The 23421-nt window shown below is 38.7% G+C and overlaps 1 protein-coding gene across 1 annotated transcript in view; it reads left to right on the top strand.

The window, feature by feature from the left end:
• Nucleotides 1–23421, top strand: part of CNGA1 (cyclic nucleotide gated channel alpha 1) — a 38022-nt gene that overhangs the window by 1742 nt on the left and 12859 nt on the right. The window contains exons 2-4 of the mRNA XM_010858885.1: nt 20416–20536; nt 22003–22122; nt 23057–23119. Coding sequence (XP_010857187.1) covers nt 20430–20536; nt 22003–22122; nt 23057–23119 — 290 coding nt within the window. The 5' untranslated portion in view covers nt 20416–20429. The remainder of the gene's footprint in view (nt 1–20415; nt 20537–22002; nt 22123–23056; nt 23120–23421) is intronic.

Here is a 23421-nt window from a genome sequence, read left to right as displayed (position 1 = left end):
CTCTGTCGTCCCCTTCTCCTCCTGCTCCCAATCCCTCCCAGCATCAGAGTCTTTTCCAATGAGTCAACTCTTTGCATGAGGTGGCCGAAGTACTGGAGTTTCCGCTTTAGCATCATTCCTTCCAAAGAAATTCCAGGGCTGATCTCCTTCAGAATGGACTGGTTGGATTTCCTTGCAGTCCAAGGGACTCTCAAGAGTCTTCTCCAACACCACAGTTCAAAAGCATCAATTCTTCGGCGCTCAGCTTTCTTCACAGTCCAACTCTCACATCCATCCATCCATCCATACATCCATACATAATATATATATTATGTATATATATACATACATACATAATGTATACATACGTACATACATACATACTGCCAAGATTACAGGATTTTAAATATTTGTGCTTTCATTCTGTATCAGAAAGTTAGACTTTATCAAACTGAGCTTTTAAAATGTTCCTACTGTTAAAGACATATCTTATAACTAGCTTTTCACTCCTTGACCTTTTCTGTTTATATATCCCTCAGTCAATTTGTTCCACTATATTCATTCTTTCACTTACTGTCCTTTCTATAAATGTTACTTACAGTTTTGTTAAATGAAGCAGGTGGATAAAAGAGAATGGTGGTGGTTAAGCATCATGGTGTTAACTGTAAATAAAAGACCTAATAATTATTGATTATACTTTATATCCCATAGTGCAGGGGTCCCCAGCCTCTAGGATCTAATGCTTGATGACCTGGGGTGAAGCAGATGTAGTAACAATAGAAATAAAGTGTACAGTAAATGTAACGCCCTTGAATCATTACCAAACCATCCCCCTCGACCCTGGTCCTTGGGAAAATTGTCTTCCACGAAATTGGTCCCTGGTGCCCAAAAGGTTGGGGACCGCTGCATAGAAAATACACCCTCTTTCCTCTACTCTTAGAATATTGGTACATATTGATCACAAAAATAATCTCAATTAGGCAAAAAAGTATACATTCTCTGGTCACAGTCAAATAAAGTTAAAAATTAATAAGTTTAAATTAAGGACCCTACCCCTTAGAAATGAAAAAAAAAAAAAAAGGGTGGGAAGGGGGAGAAATATCAAATAACTCTTTGACAATAATAGCAAGACACTATTATAGATCTTTCTCTTTTTCATGGAGGTAATTTTTTAAGCTATGAAATTAATAGTGCTAAAAACTTAAAAGTCTGGATAAAATAGATTATTTTCTACATAAACAAATGCCTAAATTTAAATTGAAAAGTAAAACTTAAATTGACTAAAACTTATGGACATGATTTTAAAAAGGGATCCAAAACTACCTCCAAAAAAGCTACTGTACCCTAGATATTTTTATGTATTATTCAGTAAAGACTTACTTGGTACCTATTATGTGCCAGTGATTGTCTTAGATAGAAACTTTGCTTTGTTTCCTACTGTGTCCCCATCAGTAGTTCAGCGGGATAAATCCACATAGTGCCAGAGCCCGTCACCTGATGTAAGAGTGCATGGGAATTTAGACTGTCATATTTTAAGTTTTGGCTATGGCAGTAATCAAACAGCTGGCACCTTCCTACATTCCCTCAAAGGAAAAATAGCGTGTACCTTCCCATCAGCAGACAACCATTATGCCAAGATTTTGAATTATGGTAATATAGATACTCTAGAGTGTGAAGCAAGTACTTATAATTACATGTAATAGTTCTCAAATGTTACAAATGTTCCCAGTTACAAATAAACTTAGCTTTAGCTGATGAAAGGTAACTGGTGAAGTTTAATGTATATTCTTGAAAGAAGAGGAAATTACTTATATAAGAAAACTTCCTTAACACAATAAAGAAAATTTATCTGGAACCAGTGAGAAAAATAGGAGAAATTCTAGGGACTGAAACAGAAGCAGGATATAGTATCTATTATTTAGCGTGTTCTATAACTTCTACTCAACATAATGAAATGAGAAAAATAAACAAGATATACATTTTGAAGAGATAAAATTATCATTACTTATGGTATCGTCTACCTAGAAAATGTAAATGGATCAATTTAAAACTATTAAAGCTAAAGTTCAGTAAGATGATAGGCTACAAAATACATATATAGACGCCTCTCCTATAAATCAGTAGTAACTGGTGAGACAATATGTTAAAAAAATCTTATTTACAAATACAAATTTAAATACATAGAATATATTTAACTAGAAATATGCATAGCTTGTTTAATGAAAATTATAAAGACTTAAAACATATATAGTAGACTTTAAAAGCTATCAATAAATGAAGAGATGTCCCTTGTCAGGTAATTAAAAATTTTAACGTATTAGGTGTGTTGATTCTCTCAAAATAAATCCATAAATCTAATGAAATCTCTTTTCAAAGCACATTCTTGGGAATTGATAAAATTGTTCTAAAGGAAATTGGGATTAAGAAATGTACACATTGTGCTGTTAAAAAATAGTATTTAAATGTGATCATTACAATGATGATAGAGTATAGATGTTTAAGTTTTGAGAGTAGTGTTTGTGCAATAAACTAAATATCAAAAGTAAAGCAAAGCTTTTTTGGAAGGTTTTATGAGCCAGGCATTATGTAAGTTGCTGGAAACATAAAAATCAGAGCTCACTGGTACCTGATCTCAAGTCTGTTGGGACAGACACTGATAACTGGATCATAATACAATAATGGGTCAGGGCACTCACGAAAAGTGTTCCACATTACATGAGTGCTGAGGGGAAGCCACAAGCACCCAGGCATCCTAATTCTAGTCATTAGAAATATTTGCTCTTTTCTTCATTCCTTACCTTCTTCAGATGGTGTTTCTTCTGCCAGGAGTACTCATTTCCACCACTACCTTAGTAAACTCCTACTCATCCTTCAAAACCCAGTCACATATTCCCTGCTTTGGAGAGCTTTCATGAATCTCCTGACTCCACAGAGTTGGCCTTTATACACACAAAATTGTCATGTTGGATATTTGTTACTTACAGGGCTCTCTTATTAACTTCTTTAGGGCTGGAAGCCTGCCTTCCATCCTTCCTCTTTTCTTCCTTGCCTTCACACTGCAGCAAGCTATATGGCATATAGCACATGCTCAACAAGGGTTGAGAAACAAAAATATTAAGTAAAGATTAGATTATGCTATCTTCACATTGTTTAAAGTAAAAATATCAGTAGTTTTAATGTGTTCTGTTGGGTATAAGACATAGATTTGTAAGAAAAGCAGGGAAAAAATTATCCTAAATTTCAAATAGACATTGTGACTGACAAAATTCCTGTGTAATTAGAATCCAGGGGACCTCAAGTGCTGGGTTAGAAATACTTATTTGCCTCTTTGTATGTTTACTCATTATTGTTTCCATCAAATTTTGTATTTGCTTTGTCCCAAGGATGTAAAGAGCAGAGAAAGTTCTCTGCTTTTAAGAAGCTTAGAGAAGAATTGGTAAAGTGGAATAGTCATATGCAAACGTAGATGTATGTACAAGGAAATAAATGCTTATGGCTAACATAATGGTTTAAAATATAGTCAATACATGTAATAGATGGTGAAGTCACAACAGATTTTATGGAAGATGAAACTCTAATTCAGACTTTCCCCAAAGGCTTCTCATCAGCATCCATTTTCTGAGAAATTCCATTCTCATCAGATTGCATTTCCTGAGAAACAAATATTTGAGTGAGGTACCCTAACATAAAGGTCAAGGAAACCTGCAGGTAATCATAATTTATTAATTTTTATGGTCAATTTTTAGAATTCAGAATACTTTCTGGTTGAGTGGGTAAAAGGGGGAGGATAACGCATTAAGGCTTCCAACCATTGCAGAAAGTCTTCATTCTTACCCTTGATCAGTATAACACATCGATTCTAGAGAAAATTTTCTTTGATGATGTAGGGTCTTGTGGTGCTCTAGGGTTTTAATATATATGACTTGATTGTTATAATCCATACTTTAAGTTTATTTAAAAAATATTCCTAGTTCTGGTCATTGGGAATGGAGTAGCTTCATTCACAAAGTAGTAGTTTTGCTCTTAGGACCTTTATTTTTCTGGCATTTATATCACTGTTTTATTGTAAAATGTTTGGCTAAAAAAATGAGTCTGGAGAATATATTTGGTTATTCGATGGTTTATTAACTGCCTTTTGATTAATTGAGATTTTACTTTATGATGGCCCCTTTGCGAATTTTCTGTGAATTGTAAAGGTGATGATAATGACTAGGATAATAACGACCTCCTTAGTGAAATTGTTGCTTCCTGAGGAAGTGTTGTATTTTCTCTGTAAGTTGATAACAGTCGTTTTAACAATCGTTCCTTGTGTTTGTTTGCTACGGGCACACATAGCAACAGTTTTGTTCAGTTCTGTTTTGGTCTTCATGGCAATTACAGTTAGCTTATGACCCTCTAAAGATAATTATTAAATAGTTGCTCTGACAAAATTGAGTTCTCAAAGTGACAGTTCAAGGAGGGAAGGCTTAAAGAAAGATTACTTTAAGCATGTTAGCTCTCTTTGTCTCCCTTAGAAAGTTGATGGTTGTCTCTTTCTGAGCTTGGTAGTTATATAATTACATCATCAACTTGGCTGCTACTAAGTCGCTTCAGTTGTGTCCGACCCTGTGTGACCCCATAGATGGCAGCCCATCAGGCTCCCCCATCCCTGGGATTCTCCAGGCAAGAACACTGGAGTGGGTTGCCATTTCCTTTTCCAATGCATGAAAGTGAAAAGTGAAAGTGAAGTCGCTCAGTTGTGTCTGACTCTTCGTGACCCCATGAACTGCAGCCCACCAGGCCCCTCCGTCCATGGGATTCTCCAGGCAAGAGTACTGGTGTGGGTTGCCATTGCCTTCTCTGATCGTCAACTTGAATTTGTGTAAATCTTCACAGCCTTCAATATTACTTTGTGTGTATTTTTCATTAACTCCCCATAGAGAATCACTATAGAAGTCAGGACAGGTTTTAGCATCTCCACTCTATGGAAGGGGAAACGAAACTCAGAAAGATCTCTGCCAAGTTCTCACTGGCAATTTGGTGTAGAGCTGGGGCTAGAACCTAAGCTTTGCCAAGCAGTAGATGGTTGTTTTCAGGCACTGGCTGCTTCTCTATTGCGGAGCTGGCAAAACCTGTTCTGGATGGTTACACAACTCTGGGAGCATTGTTAAATATTAAGAAAGAACCTAGGCTCTGCAGTAGGATACTGAGATTGGGCAAGGGCTGGAAAACATTATTTTAAAGCAAAACTGCTGACATAAATTATTTTTGCTACTAAACAAAATTTATAAATACTGCCTTTTTATTCTCATTAAGAAAATAAATTAGGGAAAATTACAGAATACAAAGAAAAAGCCATATACTGATGATCCTACCACTAAAAACTTAAAATGTTTAATATTAAAGTATTTATCCTTTCCATGCACATATGCAACATTTCTAATAAGACAGGATGATAACATAAATAGTGTAACATAAATAGTGTTTAGCTATCTGCTTTTTCTGTTTAACACTATATCATGAACATTTCTACAAGTTGTTTAGTAATATTCTTTTGAGAAAAGATACTGAAATTTATCCTTTTATTATAAAGTTAATACATGCATATTGTATAAAGTTCAAATAATGCAAAGATCTAGTCTCCAGAGGTAACTATTGTTTATAGTTTACTGCATGTTGTTCTGTACTTTTTTTTGAGGCTTGAGTTTTACTGGTTGCATTGGCAGATTAGAGTACATTCTTTAGAATATCTTTGCACTAATGGAGAAGAAAGCATTTCTCTTTAAAAAGGTACCTACTTAGTGTCAATATAACAAATAATGTTGTTGTTGTTGTTCAGTCTCCCAGTCGTGTCCAACTCTTTATGACCCCATGGACTGCAGCGTGCCAGGCCTCCCTGTCCCTCACCATCTCCCAAAGTTTGCCCAGGTTCATGTCCATTGCTTCAGAAACGCCATCCAGCCATCTCACCCTGATGCCCTCTTTTCCTTTTGCCCTCAATCTTTCCCAGCATCAGGGACTTTTCCAGTGAGTCGGCTGTTTGCATCAGATGACCAAAATATTGGAGCTTCAGCATCAGCTCTTCAAACAAATATTCACGGTTGATTTCTTTTAAGATTGACGGGTTTGAGCTCCTTGCTATCCAAGGGACTCTCAGGAGGCTTGTCCAGCACCACAGTTTGAAGGTATTAGTTCCTCAGTGCTCTGCCTTCTTTGTCTTCATACATACAAATAATAGATGAATACCAAATACATCATTTTTCTCAGTTTTTTTTGGGACATTCACAAAGAATTCTACTCCAGAAAGCACCAACATATAGGAATCCTCATACAAGTTGAATGGTCTTTGGCTAATGCTAAATCGGGAGTTGGTGATGGACAGGGAGGCCTGGTGTGCCTGGTGTCCATGGGGTCACAAAGAGTCAGACATGACTGAGCGACTGAATTGAACTGAACTGAAAGGTAACCTACTTTGTTTACCTGATGCGAGGAGCTTACTCATTGGAAAAGACCCTGATGCTGGGAAAGACTGAAGGCAGGAGGAGAAGGAGGTGACAAAAGATGAGATGGTTGGATAGAATTACCCACTCAATGGACATGAGTTTGAACAAACTCCAGGAGATGGTGAAGGACAGGGAAGTCTGACATGCTGCAGTTCATGAAATCTCAAAGAGTCAGACACGACTGAGCGAATGAACAACAAATAATTACAGTGTGGGTGCTCTGAGCTGCATAATATGCAACTGTCTTTGTTTAAAGATGATGCTTTAAAGTCTGCATGCTCTGCCAAACTTAGAAACTGGATTGCTCAGTTCAGTTTTTAATTTTATCCAGAAGTAGTTCACTGCTTGGGTGGCATAATACGGTCAAAACATAGTTGTGATGATAATTAAATGAGATTAAAGGATTTAGATTGCTTAGTAAGCCAAACACTGATAAACAAATATTTCTTGGTAAATAATTTAAGGGATTCACATGTTAGTAGAGTACATGAATAGCATTGCTGTGCTGTGCTGTGCTTAGTTGCTCAGTTGTGTCTGACTCTTTGAGATCCTCTGGACTGTAGCCCACCAGCCCTGTCCATGGGGATTCTCCAGGCAAGAATACTGGAGTGGGTTGCCATGCCCTCCTCTAGGGGATCTTCCCAACCCAGGGATCAAACCCAGGTCTCTTGCACTGCAGGTGGATTCTTTACCATCTGAGCCACCAGGGAAGCCCATGAATACTGGAGTGGGTAGCCTATCCCTTCTCTAGGGGATCTTCCTGGTCTAGGAATCAAATCAGGATCTCCTGTATTGCAGGTGAATTCTTTACAGCTGAGCTACCAGGGAAGCCTCATGAATGGCATTCAGTTCAGTTCATTTCAGTCACTCAGTTATGTCCGACTCTTTGTGACCCCACGGAATGCAGCATGCCAGTCTTCCTTGTCCATCACCAACTCCTGGACCTTGCTCAGACTCATGTCCATCGAGCCTATGATGCCATCCATCTCATCCTCTGTCATCCCCTTCTCTTCCTGTCTTCAGTCTTTCCCAGCATCAGGGTCTTTTCCAAGGAGTCAGTTCTTTGCATCAGGCGGCCAAAGTATTGGAGTTTCAACTTCAGCATCAGTCCTTCCAACGAATATTCAGGACTGATTTCCTTTAGGATGGACTGGTTGGATCTCCTTGTAGTCCAAGGGACTCTCAAGAGTCCTCTCCAACACCACAGTTCAAAAGCATCAATTCTTCAGCGCTCATCTTTCTTCGCAGTCCAACTCTCACATCCGCACATGACTACTGGAAAAACCATAGGTTTGACTAGACAGAGCTTTGTAGGCAAAGTAATGTCTCTACTTTTTAATGAATGTCATTAGTAGAGCACTAATTTTGGATTTTTATGCTTTATACTATTATGCTTAGTTCAGAAAGGTAAAATTAAAGTGAAGTTAACAGAGGACCAGGGGTACATATTTACTTGGAGGGTAATAATAATGCCTAACAACTAGCAGGCATTAAATATGTTTTGAATGAATGAAAGAACCCAACTGAAAAAATGTTACTAAGAATATAAACTTCTAATAAATCCAAATGGTTAATAGACTCATGAGAGTTTGTCCAACTTCTTCAGTAAAGGCAAATCAAAAACCATAGTGCAAACAAATTTGTCTCATCAGATTCAGAAAAAACACCCTAAAATCTGACAATATGAAGGTTGGTCTGTTGTGGAGGAAATGATATATCTGTATAGGAGTCACAGAATGTAAAATGATACACAACCTTGAGAAGCAATTTGGCTGATCTCGTAAGCTGAAAGTAGAACCAGCCATTCCACTTCTGGACATAGACATAAGGACTACTTTTGCACAGGCGTCTAAGGAAACATGCAAAGGATTTTTATAGTAGCATTGCTCATAATAGCAAAAAACTGGAAAGAACCAATTTTTCATTAATATAAAGAAGAGGTACAAACAGAAAAAAGGAACAAAATATAATCTATACAGGTTACAGTATTAACAAACAATATTATAAAATGAAATAGGAAGTCAGAATTATACACTTAACGTGTCTCAAACTATGCTTTGGTTATGGATGCTTATATATCTATGTAAAATGAAGAATTGATGCTTTTGAACTGTGGTGTTGGAGAAGACTCTTGGGAGTCCCTTGGACTGCAAGGAGATCCAACCAGTCCATTCTGAAGGAGATCAGTCCTGGGTGTTCATTGGAAGGACTGATGCCAAAGCTGAAACTCCAGTACTTTGGCCACCTCATGAGAAGAGTTGACTCATTGGAAAAGACTCTGATGCTGGGAGGGATAGGGGGCAGGAGGAAAAGGGGACGACAGAGGATGAGATGGCTGGATGGCATCACCGACTCGATGGACATGAGTTTGAATGAACTCCAGGAGTTGGTGATGGACAGGGAGGCCTGGTGTGCTGCTATTCATGGGGTCGCAAAGAGTTGGACACGACTGAGTGACTGAACTGAACTGAACTGAAAATGATGGAATGAGCTGGAAAGATACACACCCATGGTGGTTGCTTCTGGGTAGAGGGTAGAGGGAAGACAAGGTTGGAACTTCGTAGTGACAGCTTGGTAAAAGGACCTAAAGTTTGGATATAAAGTTTAATTTTATTTTTAATTGGAAGATAATTGCTTTACAATGTTGTGTTGGTTTCTGCCATACAACAATGTGAAGCATTGTTATATGTATAACATAAAAGTTATAAGTATATAACATATAAGCATAAGTATATGTGACTCCCTCTTGAAACTCCTTCCCACCCAGGTATAAAATTTTATTTTCAAATGTCATCAAATGTGGGAGGCAAGTTTGACAAAAGATAAAAGTTAACTTTGTTCATTCCTGGTGGTGGAACTATGGGTAACATAATTTTACATTGTTTTGCATTTTGAATTGAGGGTCACTATGCATATCCTCAAATTTATTAATGTACATTGTACAATATTCAGAAAATGCAATAGTCCCCTTTCTATGCTTATTGCTCATTTTCATCCATGGTTTTATTTTTTCAGAGGCAGGTAATAACTGTTACCACTTTCTTGTTGCATCTTCTTTTCTCTTTCTCCACACACATGCATATACACACATGAATATATATATGTATGTGTATATACATATCTTTTCTGACATATGGTAATATACTATATCTTTAAGAACTTACAATACCTGTTCATCTAGAAGTATTTTGTTCTTTTTAATAACTATATAGTATTTCATCCTGTCTTTTTTGAAGTAATAAAAAGGGAGAAAGAAATTGAGAGGGAGGGAGGGAAATTGGGACTTTGTTGCAGAAGAAAGGGTAATAATTCAGTAGACAATGGTGAAGTCTTGAAGATTCTAGAACAAGAATATGCTATGTATATGCTCCTTAAGAAGATTAATTTGGGAGTACTTTGAAGAATGAACTGGGGGGAGGGTGAGGCTGGGGATAAATAAATCAGCTAAAAGACTTAGTCAAAGTAAGTGGCAACAAGCACCTGACAAACCCCTAGTGATAATTAGAATGAAAAAGTGGGGGTTGTAAAATAGGATATATAAGACTTGATAGGGTGACTTGGTGGGGAAGGAAAGAGTCAAAGACAATGAACTCCAAGTTCTCAGAGAATTAAGTGCATGAAAGAACAGTGATTCTATGACCAGAAACAGGCAAGTCAGGAAGAAGAGCTGGTTTGACAGGGAAAGAAGTGAAAGTCCACTTTTGAACACATTGGACGCAGGGCTCTGAAGTGGCTGCTGCAGAAAACAAATGAGAAGAGATGGGCTAATAGGAGGTATTCAAAATATTTGAAATGAATTAATGAATGAAATGCAGTTTGAAGCCAAGAAAGATGGTCAGGGCTATTTATGTGAAATTTGAAGATATCTGCATAGAAGTGAAGGTAGAATTTTATGCAAGAAGATGGGTGAAAGTATGAGTCCCTTTGTTTCTCAACAGTACAGGATGTTGAATGCAGGACTGTGCATGCTACAGATTTCTACGTAATATGTGACATTACTAGTATAAATGGAAAGACACAGTGGAAAAAATTACTGGAGCAGACAGAGCACTGGTGTTTTGGAGGTCTAGAGCTTCTCGCGTGCATGCTAAGTCACTTCAGTCATGTCTGACTCTTCGTGACCCTGTGGACTGTAGCCCAGGCTCCTCTGTCCATGGGATTCTCCAGGGAAGAATACTGGAGTGGGTTGCCATGCCCTCCTCCAGGGGATCTTTCAGACCCAGGGATGGAAGCCGAGTCTCTTATGTCTCCTATATTGGCAGGCGTGTTCTTCACTATCACTGGCACCTGGGAAGCCTATTACTCATTGATGAAAAAAGGAGATCCACATCCATGCCACGTTGCTAGTGGCTACAGGATCTTCAGATTCAGTTGTCCTTACAGTCCTGATGCGCTACACCAGAGTTGGGAGAAAGTGATAAACAGAGGAGGTGGGGAATGAGACTTTAGTAAAGAGGTTGGAACAGGAGCAAACAAGGAGATTTGGATTTATTTCTTCATTGCTTTCACCCCTGCTTCCTCTGACCTGCATTGATCTATTTGCTCATTCATTCTTTCCACAAACATCACTGGGTACTTGCAGAGTTTGAAGTGCTATTCTTAATGCTAAGGATATATATGAATGAAACATAAAACAAAAGCAAGCCCTTCTCTTAAAGAGTTCAGTCTAGTGAAATTATAGAATATCCTGTCTGGTATTTTTCCTAAGTGGATTTAGAATTTCTACACAGTAAGGGTTTAGGGCGGAGAAGGCAATGGCACCCTACTCCAGTACTCTTGCCTGGAAAATCCCATGGACGGAGGAGCCTGGTAGGCTGTAGTCCATGGGGTCGCTAAGAGTCGGACACGACTGAGTGACTTAACTTTCACTTTTCACTTTCATGCATTGGAGAAGGAAATGGCAACCCACTCCAGTGTTCTTGCCTGGAGAATCCCAGGGATGGCGGAACCTGGTGGGCTGCTGTCTATGGGGTTGATGCTATCTGATAAGAGGTGGCGGCTAGGAACTTAGTTTAAAGTTATATTTATTTACCAAATCAACTGTTTTTTGTTTTTGTTTTGTTTTTTGAAGTATATTTTTTGGTGGTAGCTTGGCTCCTAAAGGACGTCTTTGGAAGTTAGAACCCCCAAGGCTGCCATTTTGCTGAAGTCAGTGTTTTAAGACATGTGTTTTGAGTCTATCTCACTGCCTTGTAAATAACTGAATCCAAAAGGTACACTTCCCTGGAGAAGACAACACTGATAGGCATAAAGCAGGGACAGACAGGTGTCACTTGGGGCCATTGGTGACTAAGTTCCCATATCATGCCTTTCCTGAGCTGTGCCAGAAAGAGCTTGAGCTTTACAGCTTGTGTGTGCATACCGGCACTGCAATAAAAGTCACGTGAACAAAACTTTAACCTCTCTGAGCTTCATATCCTCCCCTGTGAAATGGAGAAGATAAAGCTGTGCCTCAGATTCTTATGTGGATTAAATAAGCTAAACTGGTGTAACGCCTGACCTGTAGCAGGTGTTTAATAAATCCTTCTCACCTTTGTCTTTTTGTCTCTGTGGTCCCCAAGTACACACAGAGGCTGGGAGAGGTAGACTGATGCAGAGAATGGACAACATATAGTTCTTTCTCACTTGCCTGTTCTTGTCCTGCCTACCTTTGTCACACCCGATGGCAAGGAGTCATGAGTATTTCACAGAGACGTTCTCCCCAATGCAGTCAGAAATGCTTCATTTCATGTCTAAAAAAATGATTAGAATTTGGTCAGATTCTGATGATGCACAGGCTAGATGCTCCTAATCCTCTTAGAAAGAGGCTGACATTTTCTTACCTTTCAACTGCCTATTCTAAATCCTTCACGACACCCTTTTCTTTTTCTACTCTTTTCCCATTGGAACATATCTTGAGCATCTTCTGACCCCCTGTTGCTGCTCCAGTTTCATCAAATAATTTGGCACTTACCGTTCAGATGTCCCTCTCCTGTTGTGTCTCCCTGTCATTCCAGGCAACTTCCACACCTATGAAATATGCATTCGAGACATCTGAGTTCCTAGCTTCACAAGGTCTTTCCTTCCCTTTTCTTCCACCTTTCCACTGTGGTCACCTGAAACTTTAACTCATAGCTGCTTCACCTCCACAGTTGTAAATTTCAGTGCAACTTCTTATTTCCTGACCACAGGCCCCTCTGCTTCCTGCTCTTACTCTCTAAACCTGTTGTTCAGCCTTACTGAGACATTTGTCCCTTTAACCTTTAATTTCCTAACAAATCCTCCGTTCCTATCATCCCCCTCCCTCCTTCAGCTGAAGCTCTGTGATGTTTTATCTCTCACAGTCTCCTTATCTCAGTTGCTGACACCAGTCTCAGATCATTGCAGATACCTTTTGGGCTCTTTTCTTCCTGAACGACTAGGTGTGGTGAGACATCATAGCACCCTGCGCACTGGTGCTGGGACCCAGTGATAACTGTAATCCTTCCATAGATTTCTACCCCAGTTTCTTCCTGTCGCCTCACCCAGTTGGAAAGCTGACCATGGCCCCATTAGCATCCTCCAGTGACTCCTCATCCTTGTTAACACAGCATTCAGTGCAGGTAATGAATTAACCCCTGCCTCCCTCTTCCCTTTTTTTCTTGTCATTTACTCACACAACTGTATCTGCATGATTTGATCTTCTGTGCCTCCCTGAAGGCATTCTGCTGTCTCACATGCTTGCTTTTCTGTACTTGCTGCTCCTACCTACAATCTTGTTCCATGTTGTAATAGGCTTGGTGGGTGCCTGCTTTTTGTACAAGGATTAGCCTTGTCTTTTTAGGAAGTTTTATCTCAGGCTCCCTGCAGAGGATTTAGTACATCCTCTCTTGGCTCCCACTGCACCCCTGGCCTGACTACTCCCTGAATCCCCTTTCACCATGTACTAGTTTCCTAGGACTGCTATAATCAACTTACCTAAACACAGTGGCTTAAAAATACAGAGATCATTGTCTCAGTTCTAGAAGCCAGAAGTGCCACATCAACGTATTAGTTGGGCCATGCTCCCTCTGAAGGCACAAGGGAAGAGTCTGTTCCATACCTCTCTTCTAGCTTCTGTTACTGCAGCTATTCCTTGGCTCGTGGATTGCTGTTGTTCAGTCGCTCAGTGGTGTCTGACTCTTTGTGACCCCATGGGACCCAAAGAAGGTCCCTTTCTTCTCCTTCTTCTCATTTTCTGTCTTACTGTAAGAGCTAGGACCTCCAGTACAATTTGGATCCTTGTTCTTGGCTTTAGGAGGAATATCTTCAGTGTTTTTATCATTAGGTATGATGTCAGTAATAGGGTTTTTGTATTTTTTTTTTTAAATCACGTTCATCAGCATGCCCCTGTCCTTTACCATCTCCTGGAGTTTGCTCAAACTCAGGTCCATTGAATCAGTAACGCCATCCAAACATGTGGATATATCTTCCCATGGTATTTTTTTTGTGTATCTCCACAGTCTTCCTTCTGTCAGTGTCTCTGTGCTCAAATTTCCCCATTTCCAGCTATCAGTTTTTTTCTCATGGTATAACACTATTAAAATGGCCACTAACTTTGAAACAAAGAGAAAATAACCTTAGAAATTGAAAGAGTCTTGCCTGGAGAATCCCAGGGACGGCGGAGCCTTGGTGGGGTGCCGTCTATGGGGTCCCACAGAGTTGGACACGACTGAAGCGACTTAGCAGCAGCAGCAGTTTATTTTATGAGTCTGAAACATTTTGTTCAGTGTGGTGCTCTTATCTTTTTTATCATTATTAGTTGTGAGCTCTTCAGGGTTGTATTCATATCTGGGCTTCTTTCTCAAAGCAGCTGACAGAGAAGTTTGTACATAGTATTTATGTTTTGAATTGAACATTTACATTCATTTCCTGGAATGTATGTTTCATTTTCCTGTTATTCATTGCTAATATACAGAAATAAAATTAATTTTTTTACATTGACTTTTTGTCCTGTGACCTCGCTAAGTTCACTTATTTGTTTTAATATTTTTCTATAGATTCTTTAGTGTTGTTTACAGATACTACAATTTCATGTCTGAAAATAAGGATATCTATCATCTATCATTTCTGAAAATATAGTTTCATTTTTATCTAATATAAAACCTTTCCAATATAGAACCTTGCTTTTTTTCCCCCTTTCTTCTCCTTCTTCTTCTCTTTTTCTGTCTTACTGCAAGAGCTAGGACCTCCAGTACAATTTGGATACCACTAGAATATCTTTGCCTTATTCTTGGCTTTAGGGAGAATATCTTCAGTGTTTTCATCATTAGGTATGATGCCAGTTATAGGGTTTTTTGTACTTTTTTTTAAATCAGGTTGAAGAAATGTCCTTTTTTTCCTGGTTTACTAAAAGTTTTTATTGTGAATAGCTATTAAATTTTGTCAAATGATTTTTCTGTATCTGTTGAAATGATCAGATTGTTTTCTTACTTTTTTCTGTTACTATAGAGAGTTTCATTGTTTTTCAAATTTAAATTTATATTTTTCATTTAAGTTATGAAGTTGACTTTTTCTTATATTAGTTGTTTGTGAGTTTTGTCTTTGAGAATTGATCCTAAATGTTTCAGATTTGCAGATCTGAACTGTCAGGGAGGTAATAACATCAGCCTTGAAGTCTTTCTTGACCATTATTTTATCTCTCCCACCGCTGTATTCAGAAATTCAAATATATTTGGGTTAGTGTAGGGTAAATCAGAGAAGGCAATGGCACCCCACTCCAGTACTCTTGCCTGGAAAATCCCATGGATGGAGGAGCCTGGTGGGCTGCAGTCCATGGGGTCGCTAAGAGTCGGACACGACTAAGCGACTTCACTTTCACTTTTCCCTTTCATGCACTGGAGAAGGAAATGGCAACCCACTCCAGTGTTCTTGACTGGAGAATCCCAGGGACGGGGGAGCCTGGTAGGCTGCCATCTATGGGGTTGCACAGAGTCGGACACGACTGAAGTGACTTAGCAGCAGCAGCAGCAGTAGGGTAAATAACATAGAGTAATGTTTCTTTAAATGTAATTTAGGAATGGCTTGAAATAGAATTACTTAAGGTGCTTGATAGAATTGTAGATTCCTGTGCCCCATGACATTTATACTCTGAGAGCAGGACTGGGGAATCTGTATTTTACACAAAGTTTACAGGTATCATTCATCCTAAATTTAGAGAACCACTGCTTCATAGTTAATTATGTTCATGTGTGTGAGTACACAGCATATCTTTCTGATATTTGATATAAAAAAGATACTATTCTGATTTTGCAGATGTAAAACCAAGGCTGAATAAGGTTAAAAATCTCACTTGAGTTCATTCAACTAATAAATGGTAGAAGTAGATTTTGAACCCAAGTCAGACTGCTTCCTGGTCATTCACAATTTATATTCCAAGTTAATTTTGCCTGAATTGTTCATCAGGTTTCTCAATCATTTACTTTGCTTTATCTAAGTGAAGTTTTCGTTTTAGTTTTTTATTTTAATTGAAGGATAATTGTTCTACAATGTTGTGTTGGTTTCTTCGTGAAGTTTTTTTATTGCCTTGCTTAAGTGAGAAAATTTTGTTATTCATTTAAAAATGAAAGTGGAAACTTTGTAAAAACAGTTGTTTCATTTTGATGCAAAGATTCATGTTTGAAAACCAACAAAGGAATGAATTCTCTAAAAGAATTTTTTGTTTTTTGTTCAGATGTCTTACTAATTATCCTATGATACCAAAAAAGTTGAAAAGCATATGGAAAAAATCAACTGTTGCTAACATTAAAAACCCTTTCTCAAACTACAAATTTTGCCTTTAATATGTAAAAATCTTTAATGTAAAATTTCAAAATTAAATATTAGCAGCTAAAATTCAATACATATGAAAAGAATAACTTACCATAGTCAAGGAGATTTTATTCCATAACTATTCAAATAATTTATTAATATAGTTCAGTATATTAATAGGGAAAATTGACAGGAAAAATATGATTTTTTTCTATAAAAGCAAGGGAGCCTTAATAAAAATCAACATTCATTCCAATTTCTAATTATTAAAAATTAATAAAATATGAATAAATGGAGATTTTGCTATCGTGTATCAAACATTTCTCTTAAGCTAACAGTCAGTAATATGCTTAAGAGTGAACCTATAAAACATTCTCATAAAGCCAGGAACCATACTAGGTGTCTCTTAAAATAGTTTTAATATCAGAATATCAAGACTGTTACTTGTATGTTCTGGAATTTTTAGTCAAGGTAACTAGACATAAAAAAGCTAAATACCTCATGAAAAAGACAAAGTGTAAGTTTGTGTAAGTTCTATGATTTCATTACTGAAAGCAGAAATTGTTTAGCATAAAAACTATTAGAAATATTTTTAATTATTTAACTTTAACTATAAAGGTCAGTTAGGTTTGCTGGTTTAAAATAAATAAGTAAATAAATATTTTTAATGATACAGCAAAAACAATGGGAAAAAGGGAAAAGCAAGGGGAAAATGTCTTGACTATCTTGATAGAGACAAAAATGCAAAATATCTAGAAATTAATAAAAATATAGAATCTGTACTTAGAAACTTTTTCAAAAACATAAAGAAAAATAATTTTATAAATTTTTCTATAATTTTAATGCAAACTCCACCAAAATCTTTATGGTTGACAAAACAAATTTTGAACAATGACATTTCAAGCTAGTAGGGGAAAGATGGACTATTGATTATTGATTTAGTGCTAGACTATTAACTAGCCATTTAGAAAATGTAAAGTTAAATCCCTACCTCACACCTTACACCAAAATAAATTTGATAGGTTAAAATTTAAATGTGAAAAAGGAAACCATAGAAACAGTGGAGAAAATGTGTTGATAAATAATTATAAGGTCTAGAGTGGAATTTTGTGTATTTTATTTTTCTATTTATATATTTTTATTTTTTCCTAGAGTGAAGATGTATTAAAAAGTGATTGTGTGATATAAAAAAGGTTTTTTCCTATATACAACACTTAGGCCAACAAGAAATTATGGGAGAAGGGAAGTGATTCTTTGTTCTTCAGGTGCAAGCAAAGTCCTGGTTTGGTTCATTCTGACATATTGGATAATATTATTTGTCCTTATTTAATCTTTTTTACTCACACATAGTTTTTCCTATGTTGAGATGAATGAAATAATCATATATTCTCCTTTTGTTAATCCTAAGGTACAGGATCTCTCAGAAAGAGTGGAAATTGACGACAATAGGAAGCCAGCATGCTATAAATATAACCAGAATATCCATGTTAATATTGAAAAGGAGTCGATGAGATAGTTCTCAGTGGCTGTTTCTTTAAAAATTGCTTCATATTTAAATAAATATGCACACTTTTATTAACAAGCATCACAAAAATCCTGTTTACTATTTTTTGACTACTGATCACTAGTTATTTTCATTAGTTGTATGAATAGTAGGGTGAAATAAAGAACATTATTTATTGCCATCCTCACTAGAAGATGTAACATTTTAAAGAATGAAGGGTATTTTATACAGTTTCTCACATGAAATGGTGTCTTTTTTTTAATTTTTGCTTTTCTATTTTATTCATAACAAAGGCAAGTTTCCCAATAAAACCCAGAGATCAGTGGTAGAAAAATAACAAAGGAAAAATTCCCGATCTATATAATAAAAACCTGGGAGTGCAGGGAAGTGGGGGGTGGTGTTGTGGGAGGAGAGGGATGGCAGGATGATCAGCCACGGAGCATAGATGGAGGTTTGGGATCTGTTGAAGTTGTCTCGCATCCCAGTCATCCTCTCACGTTGGCCTTCTTTGGGTCTTCATCAGCAGGACCACAGCAAGTGGTATTCAGTACAAGAACTGATGTTCTTAGAGCCCATGAATAGATACTGTGTTTTTATTTTGTTGACTGGAAGAAACATAGAGCTTAAAAGCTGAGAATTGTATTTTATTTGGGGACATTACTGACAGCTATAGTCTGAGAGGCAACCTTGCAGATGGCTATGAGGGACTGATCCAAAGAGGTAGGGAGGGAACGAGGATATATATACGAGTTTTTGCTGGGGGAAAAAAAAAAAAAAGGAAAGAAAATCTTGTTGTCGACCATCAGAAGATTACTGCTAATCACAAAAATTTGGAAGGAATGATGCTAAAGCTGAAACTCCAGTACTTTGGCCACCTTATGCGAAGAGTTGACTCGTTGGAAAAGACTCTGATGCTGGGAGGGATTGGGGGCAGGAGGAGAAGGGGACGACAGAGGATGAGATGGCTGGATGGCATCACTGACTCGATGGACATGAGTCTGAGTGAACTCTGGGAGTTGGTGATGGACAGGGAGGCCTGGCGTGCTGCGATTCATGGGGTCGCAAAGAGTCGGACACGACTGAGCGACTGAACTGAACTGAATCACAAAAATCAGACTTCCTAAGTTAATGATTTTAGTGCTTTTCTATGTATGGGAAGTGTCAAGAGTCTGGGCTTACTGAAATTATTCCTTTGCTATGCATCTTAATTACCTAAGGCCAGTGGCCTGTTTTACTCCACTCCAGTCCTCTTGCCTGGAAAATCCCATGGATGGAGGAGCCTGGAAGGCTGCAGTCCATGAGGTTGCTGAGGGTCAGACATGACTGAGCGACTTCACTTTCACTTTCATGCATTGGAGAAGGAAATGGCAACCCACTCCAGTGTTCTTGCCTGGAGAATCCCAGGGACGGGGGAGCCTGGTGGGCTGCCGTCTATGGGGTCGCACAGAGTCGGACACGACTGAAGTGACTTAGAAGCAGCAGCAGCACTTTATTAGTGGGGAGTCTTGGTCTGGGGGAGGAGCTGGTATGGATACCTACTGCCCATCTAGGCTCATTTTTCTGGGTATCAGATGTTGACTCTATGCAACTTTAAAGGAAACATCCTTAGGGATGAAATCCTGACAGGGTAGCTCTGTGAATACCAAGCAGCAAGGGTAAGGGGAGGATCCTGGACACAGCTGGGCCCTTGGGACAGCAGAGCTTCAACATGGGACTTCATGTCCATGGGCACACAGGCACACTGTCCGGGCCCAGCAGGAACTTGTTTCCAGCCATGTCACTGCAGCACCCTGGAGACCCAGTAAGGAACTTGGATCAGTCATGATTGCAGGGGTGTCATCATGGAGCTAGTGGTTAAAGAACCCACCTACCAATGTATGAGACATAAAAGGAGCTGGTTTGATCCTTGAGTTGGAAAGATTCCCTGGAGGAGGGCATGGCAACCCTCTCCAGTATTCTTGCCTAGAGAATCCCATGGACAGAAGAGCCTGGCAGGCTACAGTCCATAAGGTCAAAAAGAGTCGGTCGTGACTGAAGCAGCTGAGCATGCATGCACCTCTGGGTGCTGGCAGAACATCAGGAAAGAAGGCAAAAGCTGATTTGCCTGCTGGCCATTCACTTTGTATAAAGCTGGGCTCCAGCCACCACAAGGTTGGGTTGCTTTGTTCTTGGTGTTTTGCTGATGCCTTAACTGGTTGTATGGAAGCTGAGTGGTATGTATACCAGAATAACACAGTAAACTTGCTAAAATGTGGATCAGTCTCATCTTTATTCACTCCAAAGTTTGAATCCCACTTGAGACTCACTGTTTTTTTCTGAATGCCTGTAGAAATTCACATCTGATTACATCCATTTTGGTATTTTATTTTACAGCTTCTTATTCATACTTCATTGTTGGATGTGTATGTGAAGTCCCTATAGTTTTGTTCTACACTTACATTGTCTAAATATTTTAAAGTTAGGGCAAATCCAAATTTTAAAAAGTTCTACACTTCTGATACATTCTTGAATTTTAAATAAATACACAAAAACCTATCTAGTGGTAATTTAAGTATTAGACCATTACTATATTAAAAATAATTTCTACCTATAACTAGAAATAAGGTTGTTAATACAGCCTCAGAAGAATGATAGAGTGAAACTTCGGATTATATCTGTAAGTATATAAAAAGTCTTCCTGCTAACAAAACTTTTTCCTCCCAGATATTAAACTAACCATGAAGAAAGTGATTATCAATACATGGCGCTCTTTTGTAAATATTCCCAATGTGGTTGGACCAGATGTTGAAAAGGAAATAACAAGGATGGAAAATGGAGCATGCAGGTAAATGCACACTTTCTTCTATGTATTTTTAATGCCAGCCACCATTCTTAAATTTGAATGGGCTTAACTGCAGTTTAAGTTTTAATTTCAAACCTTGAACTTCATAATTTATTTAATTTAGTGAATTTGCTTCTACTTTGTGACAGCTTCAGTTCAGTTCAGTCACTCAGTCGTGTCCGACTCTTTGCGACCCCATGAATCGCAGCACGCCAGGCCTCCCTGTCTATTACCAACTCCCGAAGTTCACTCAGACTCACGTCCATTGAATCAGTGATGCCATCCAGCCATCTCATCCTCTGTCGTCCCCTTCTCCTCCTGCCCCCAAACCCTCCCAGCATCAGAGTCTTTTCCAGTGAGTCAACTCTTTGCACGAGGTGGCCAAAGTACTGGAGTTTCAGCTGTAGCGTCACTTGTCTAACAAATGAACATAGATATTATTGTGGGCATTCTTTAGAAGCACCTTTGCCAAATATTTCCTTTGTCACTGGCAGGACCTTTCCTCATGAAACATTTCACATCTAAAGGGACAACAGTGCCATGGAGAAATGTGGGGAAAAAGAATAGTGTGAAATGCTAATGTGTTTTAAGAGTGTGATTTAAAGTGGTCACCCTATAAATGAAGCAAACATGTATAAATAAGTTGAATTTATTTTTGGTGAATTGAAATGTTATTACAAGTTAATTAAAAAACCTGTATTATTTGACCTGAAGTATAGGTATCAAGGGCTACCCTGGTGGCTCAGAGTGTAAAGAATCCGCCTGCAATGTGGGAGACCTGGGTTCGATCCTGGGTTGGGAAGATCCCCTGGAGGAGGGCATGGCAATCCGTTCCAGTGTTCTTGCCTGGAGAATCCTCATGGACAGAGGAGCCTGGCACACTACAATCCATGGGGTCCCAAAGATTTGGACACTACTGAGCGACTAAACACACAGATATAAAGGGGGCTTCCCTGGTAGCTTAGCTGGTAAAGAATCCGCCTGCAATTCAGGAGACCCTGGTAGGTTCCTGGGTCGAGAAGATCCCCTGGAGAAGGGATAGGCTGCCCACTCCAGTATCTTGCCTGGAAAATCCCCATGGACAGAGGAGCCTGGTGGGCTACAGTCCATGGCATAGCAAAGAGTCAGACACAACTGAGCGACTGAGCATACATGCACACATAGATATCATACTTTCTGACAAATACTAACATTATCATCATCAATTCATCAAACAATACAAATATGAGCGTCCTAGAGAGTAATTTCTTAATTACACGCATTGTGCTGGATTGTGCATATACTCTAATTCTGTTCTTCTTGAGAGTAAATTGCTACTTCTGCACAGTTTGCATTTCAGTCTTATTACACATTGTTGTATGTGTTTGTTTGAGAGAGAAGGAGAAGAGATCCCCCAGTGAGAAGTGTTGTTCCCCTATAATGGTTCAAAACGTTGATCCAATTCATCTTTGCCACCTTTTGGACCGTAGCTCCTTTTCTGGTGATGATGACGACAGTGCCTCTATGTTTGAAGAATCAGAGACTGAGAACCCCCACGCAAGGGATTCCTTTAGAAGTAATACACACGGAAGCGGACAACCATCACAGAGGTGAGCAATGCGATCGGTCCCTCCACACTTGTTTTTAAACTATTATTTAGATGAAAGAAAGGCACTATTCTTCCACTTGGTGGGCTTGGTAACCTTGATAAGCTTGGCAAACCTTCCTGCTGCCCAGCTACTCTGAAGTACATTCTGTTCCTTACTTTTTTCTTCTCTTGGGAAACTGCCATTGCTTGATGATGATTCATGTTTACGGGGCTCCAAGTCATAAACACACTTTCCAGTCAGTTTCCCTGAGACCTGTGTCTATCCCTTAGGAAATCTCATGCCTGAGTCCTCTCTGATTTCCTCCTCTTTGATACTTCTTCCAAGCAATTGTATGTGAGAGGGATTAGCTGTCATTCTCTAAAATGCTCTGTCCCCTTCAACCCTACTTTCAGGGAAGGCAAGCACTAGGGTGAGTATCGAGAAGAGAAAAGCTAACAAATCCACCTCAAACTGTTGACTCTGAGAGTGTAAAAGAAGTGTAGTATTGGTGTGGATGAGGGGTTCCCATTCTATCATGATTATTCACGTTTTCTTTGGCTTTATCCCTCTCTTTTCCCCCTCTCCTCTTTCTTTCCCCACTGACCACCTTCACCTTTCCTATTGTTTTCATTTCTCTTGTCTTCCATGACAGTCTAAGACTTAGATTTCTTGCTGAGAGTTAGTAGCATCCAACTTGGCTTACTCAGGTTGTAAGAATGCTAATGTGATCCATTGTAAGCACTGATGAATAGACATTTACCGATCGCTTTGATTCACGGCACTAACATTCAGCAACTCACACTTCATGGAAGCTCTCTATTTTCAAAAATTGCCTAGGCACTGGTTAGTAATGGGTAGAAACTGGAAAGCATTTGTTCTTTAAGACTGTTTGCTTGCCATGGACATTGTATCTATGGTAACTACTAAGACTTTACTGTACTTTTTCATTTCCCAGGGAGCAATACCTGCCTGGAGCCATTGCACTTTTTAATGTTAACAACAGCAGCAATAAGGAGCAGTAAGTATATTGGCAATAGAAAGCCAAATTTTTGTTTTTAAAGAAAACCAGTAAAAAGGCATAAAGACGTCTGAATGTGTTAGACTCCAAATACTTATTTGGCAAACTCTATCTAATGCAATTCCAATCCCAAAGAAAGGCAATGCCAAAGAATGCTCAAACTACTGCACAATTGCACTCATCTCACACGCTAGTAAAGTAATGCTCAAAATTCTCCAAGCCAGGCTTCAGCAATATGGGAACCGTGAACTTCCTGATGTTCAAGCTGGTTTTAGAAAAGGCAGAGGAACCAGAGACCAAAT

This window comes from Bison bison, unplaced genomic scaffold (genome assembly GCF_000754665.1).
Source record: "Bison bison bison isolate TAMUID 2011002044 unplaced genomic scaffold, Bison_UMD1.0 scf7180017864451, whole genome shotgun sequence".
Classification (NCBI taxonomy): domain Eukaryota; kingdom Metazoa; phylum Chordata; class Mammalia; order Artiodactyla; family Bovidae; genus Bison; species Bison bison.
The sequence above is the reverse complement of the archived record's forward strand: the minus strand, read 5'-3'. Positions and strand labels throughout refer to the sequence as shown.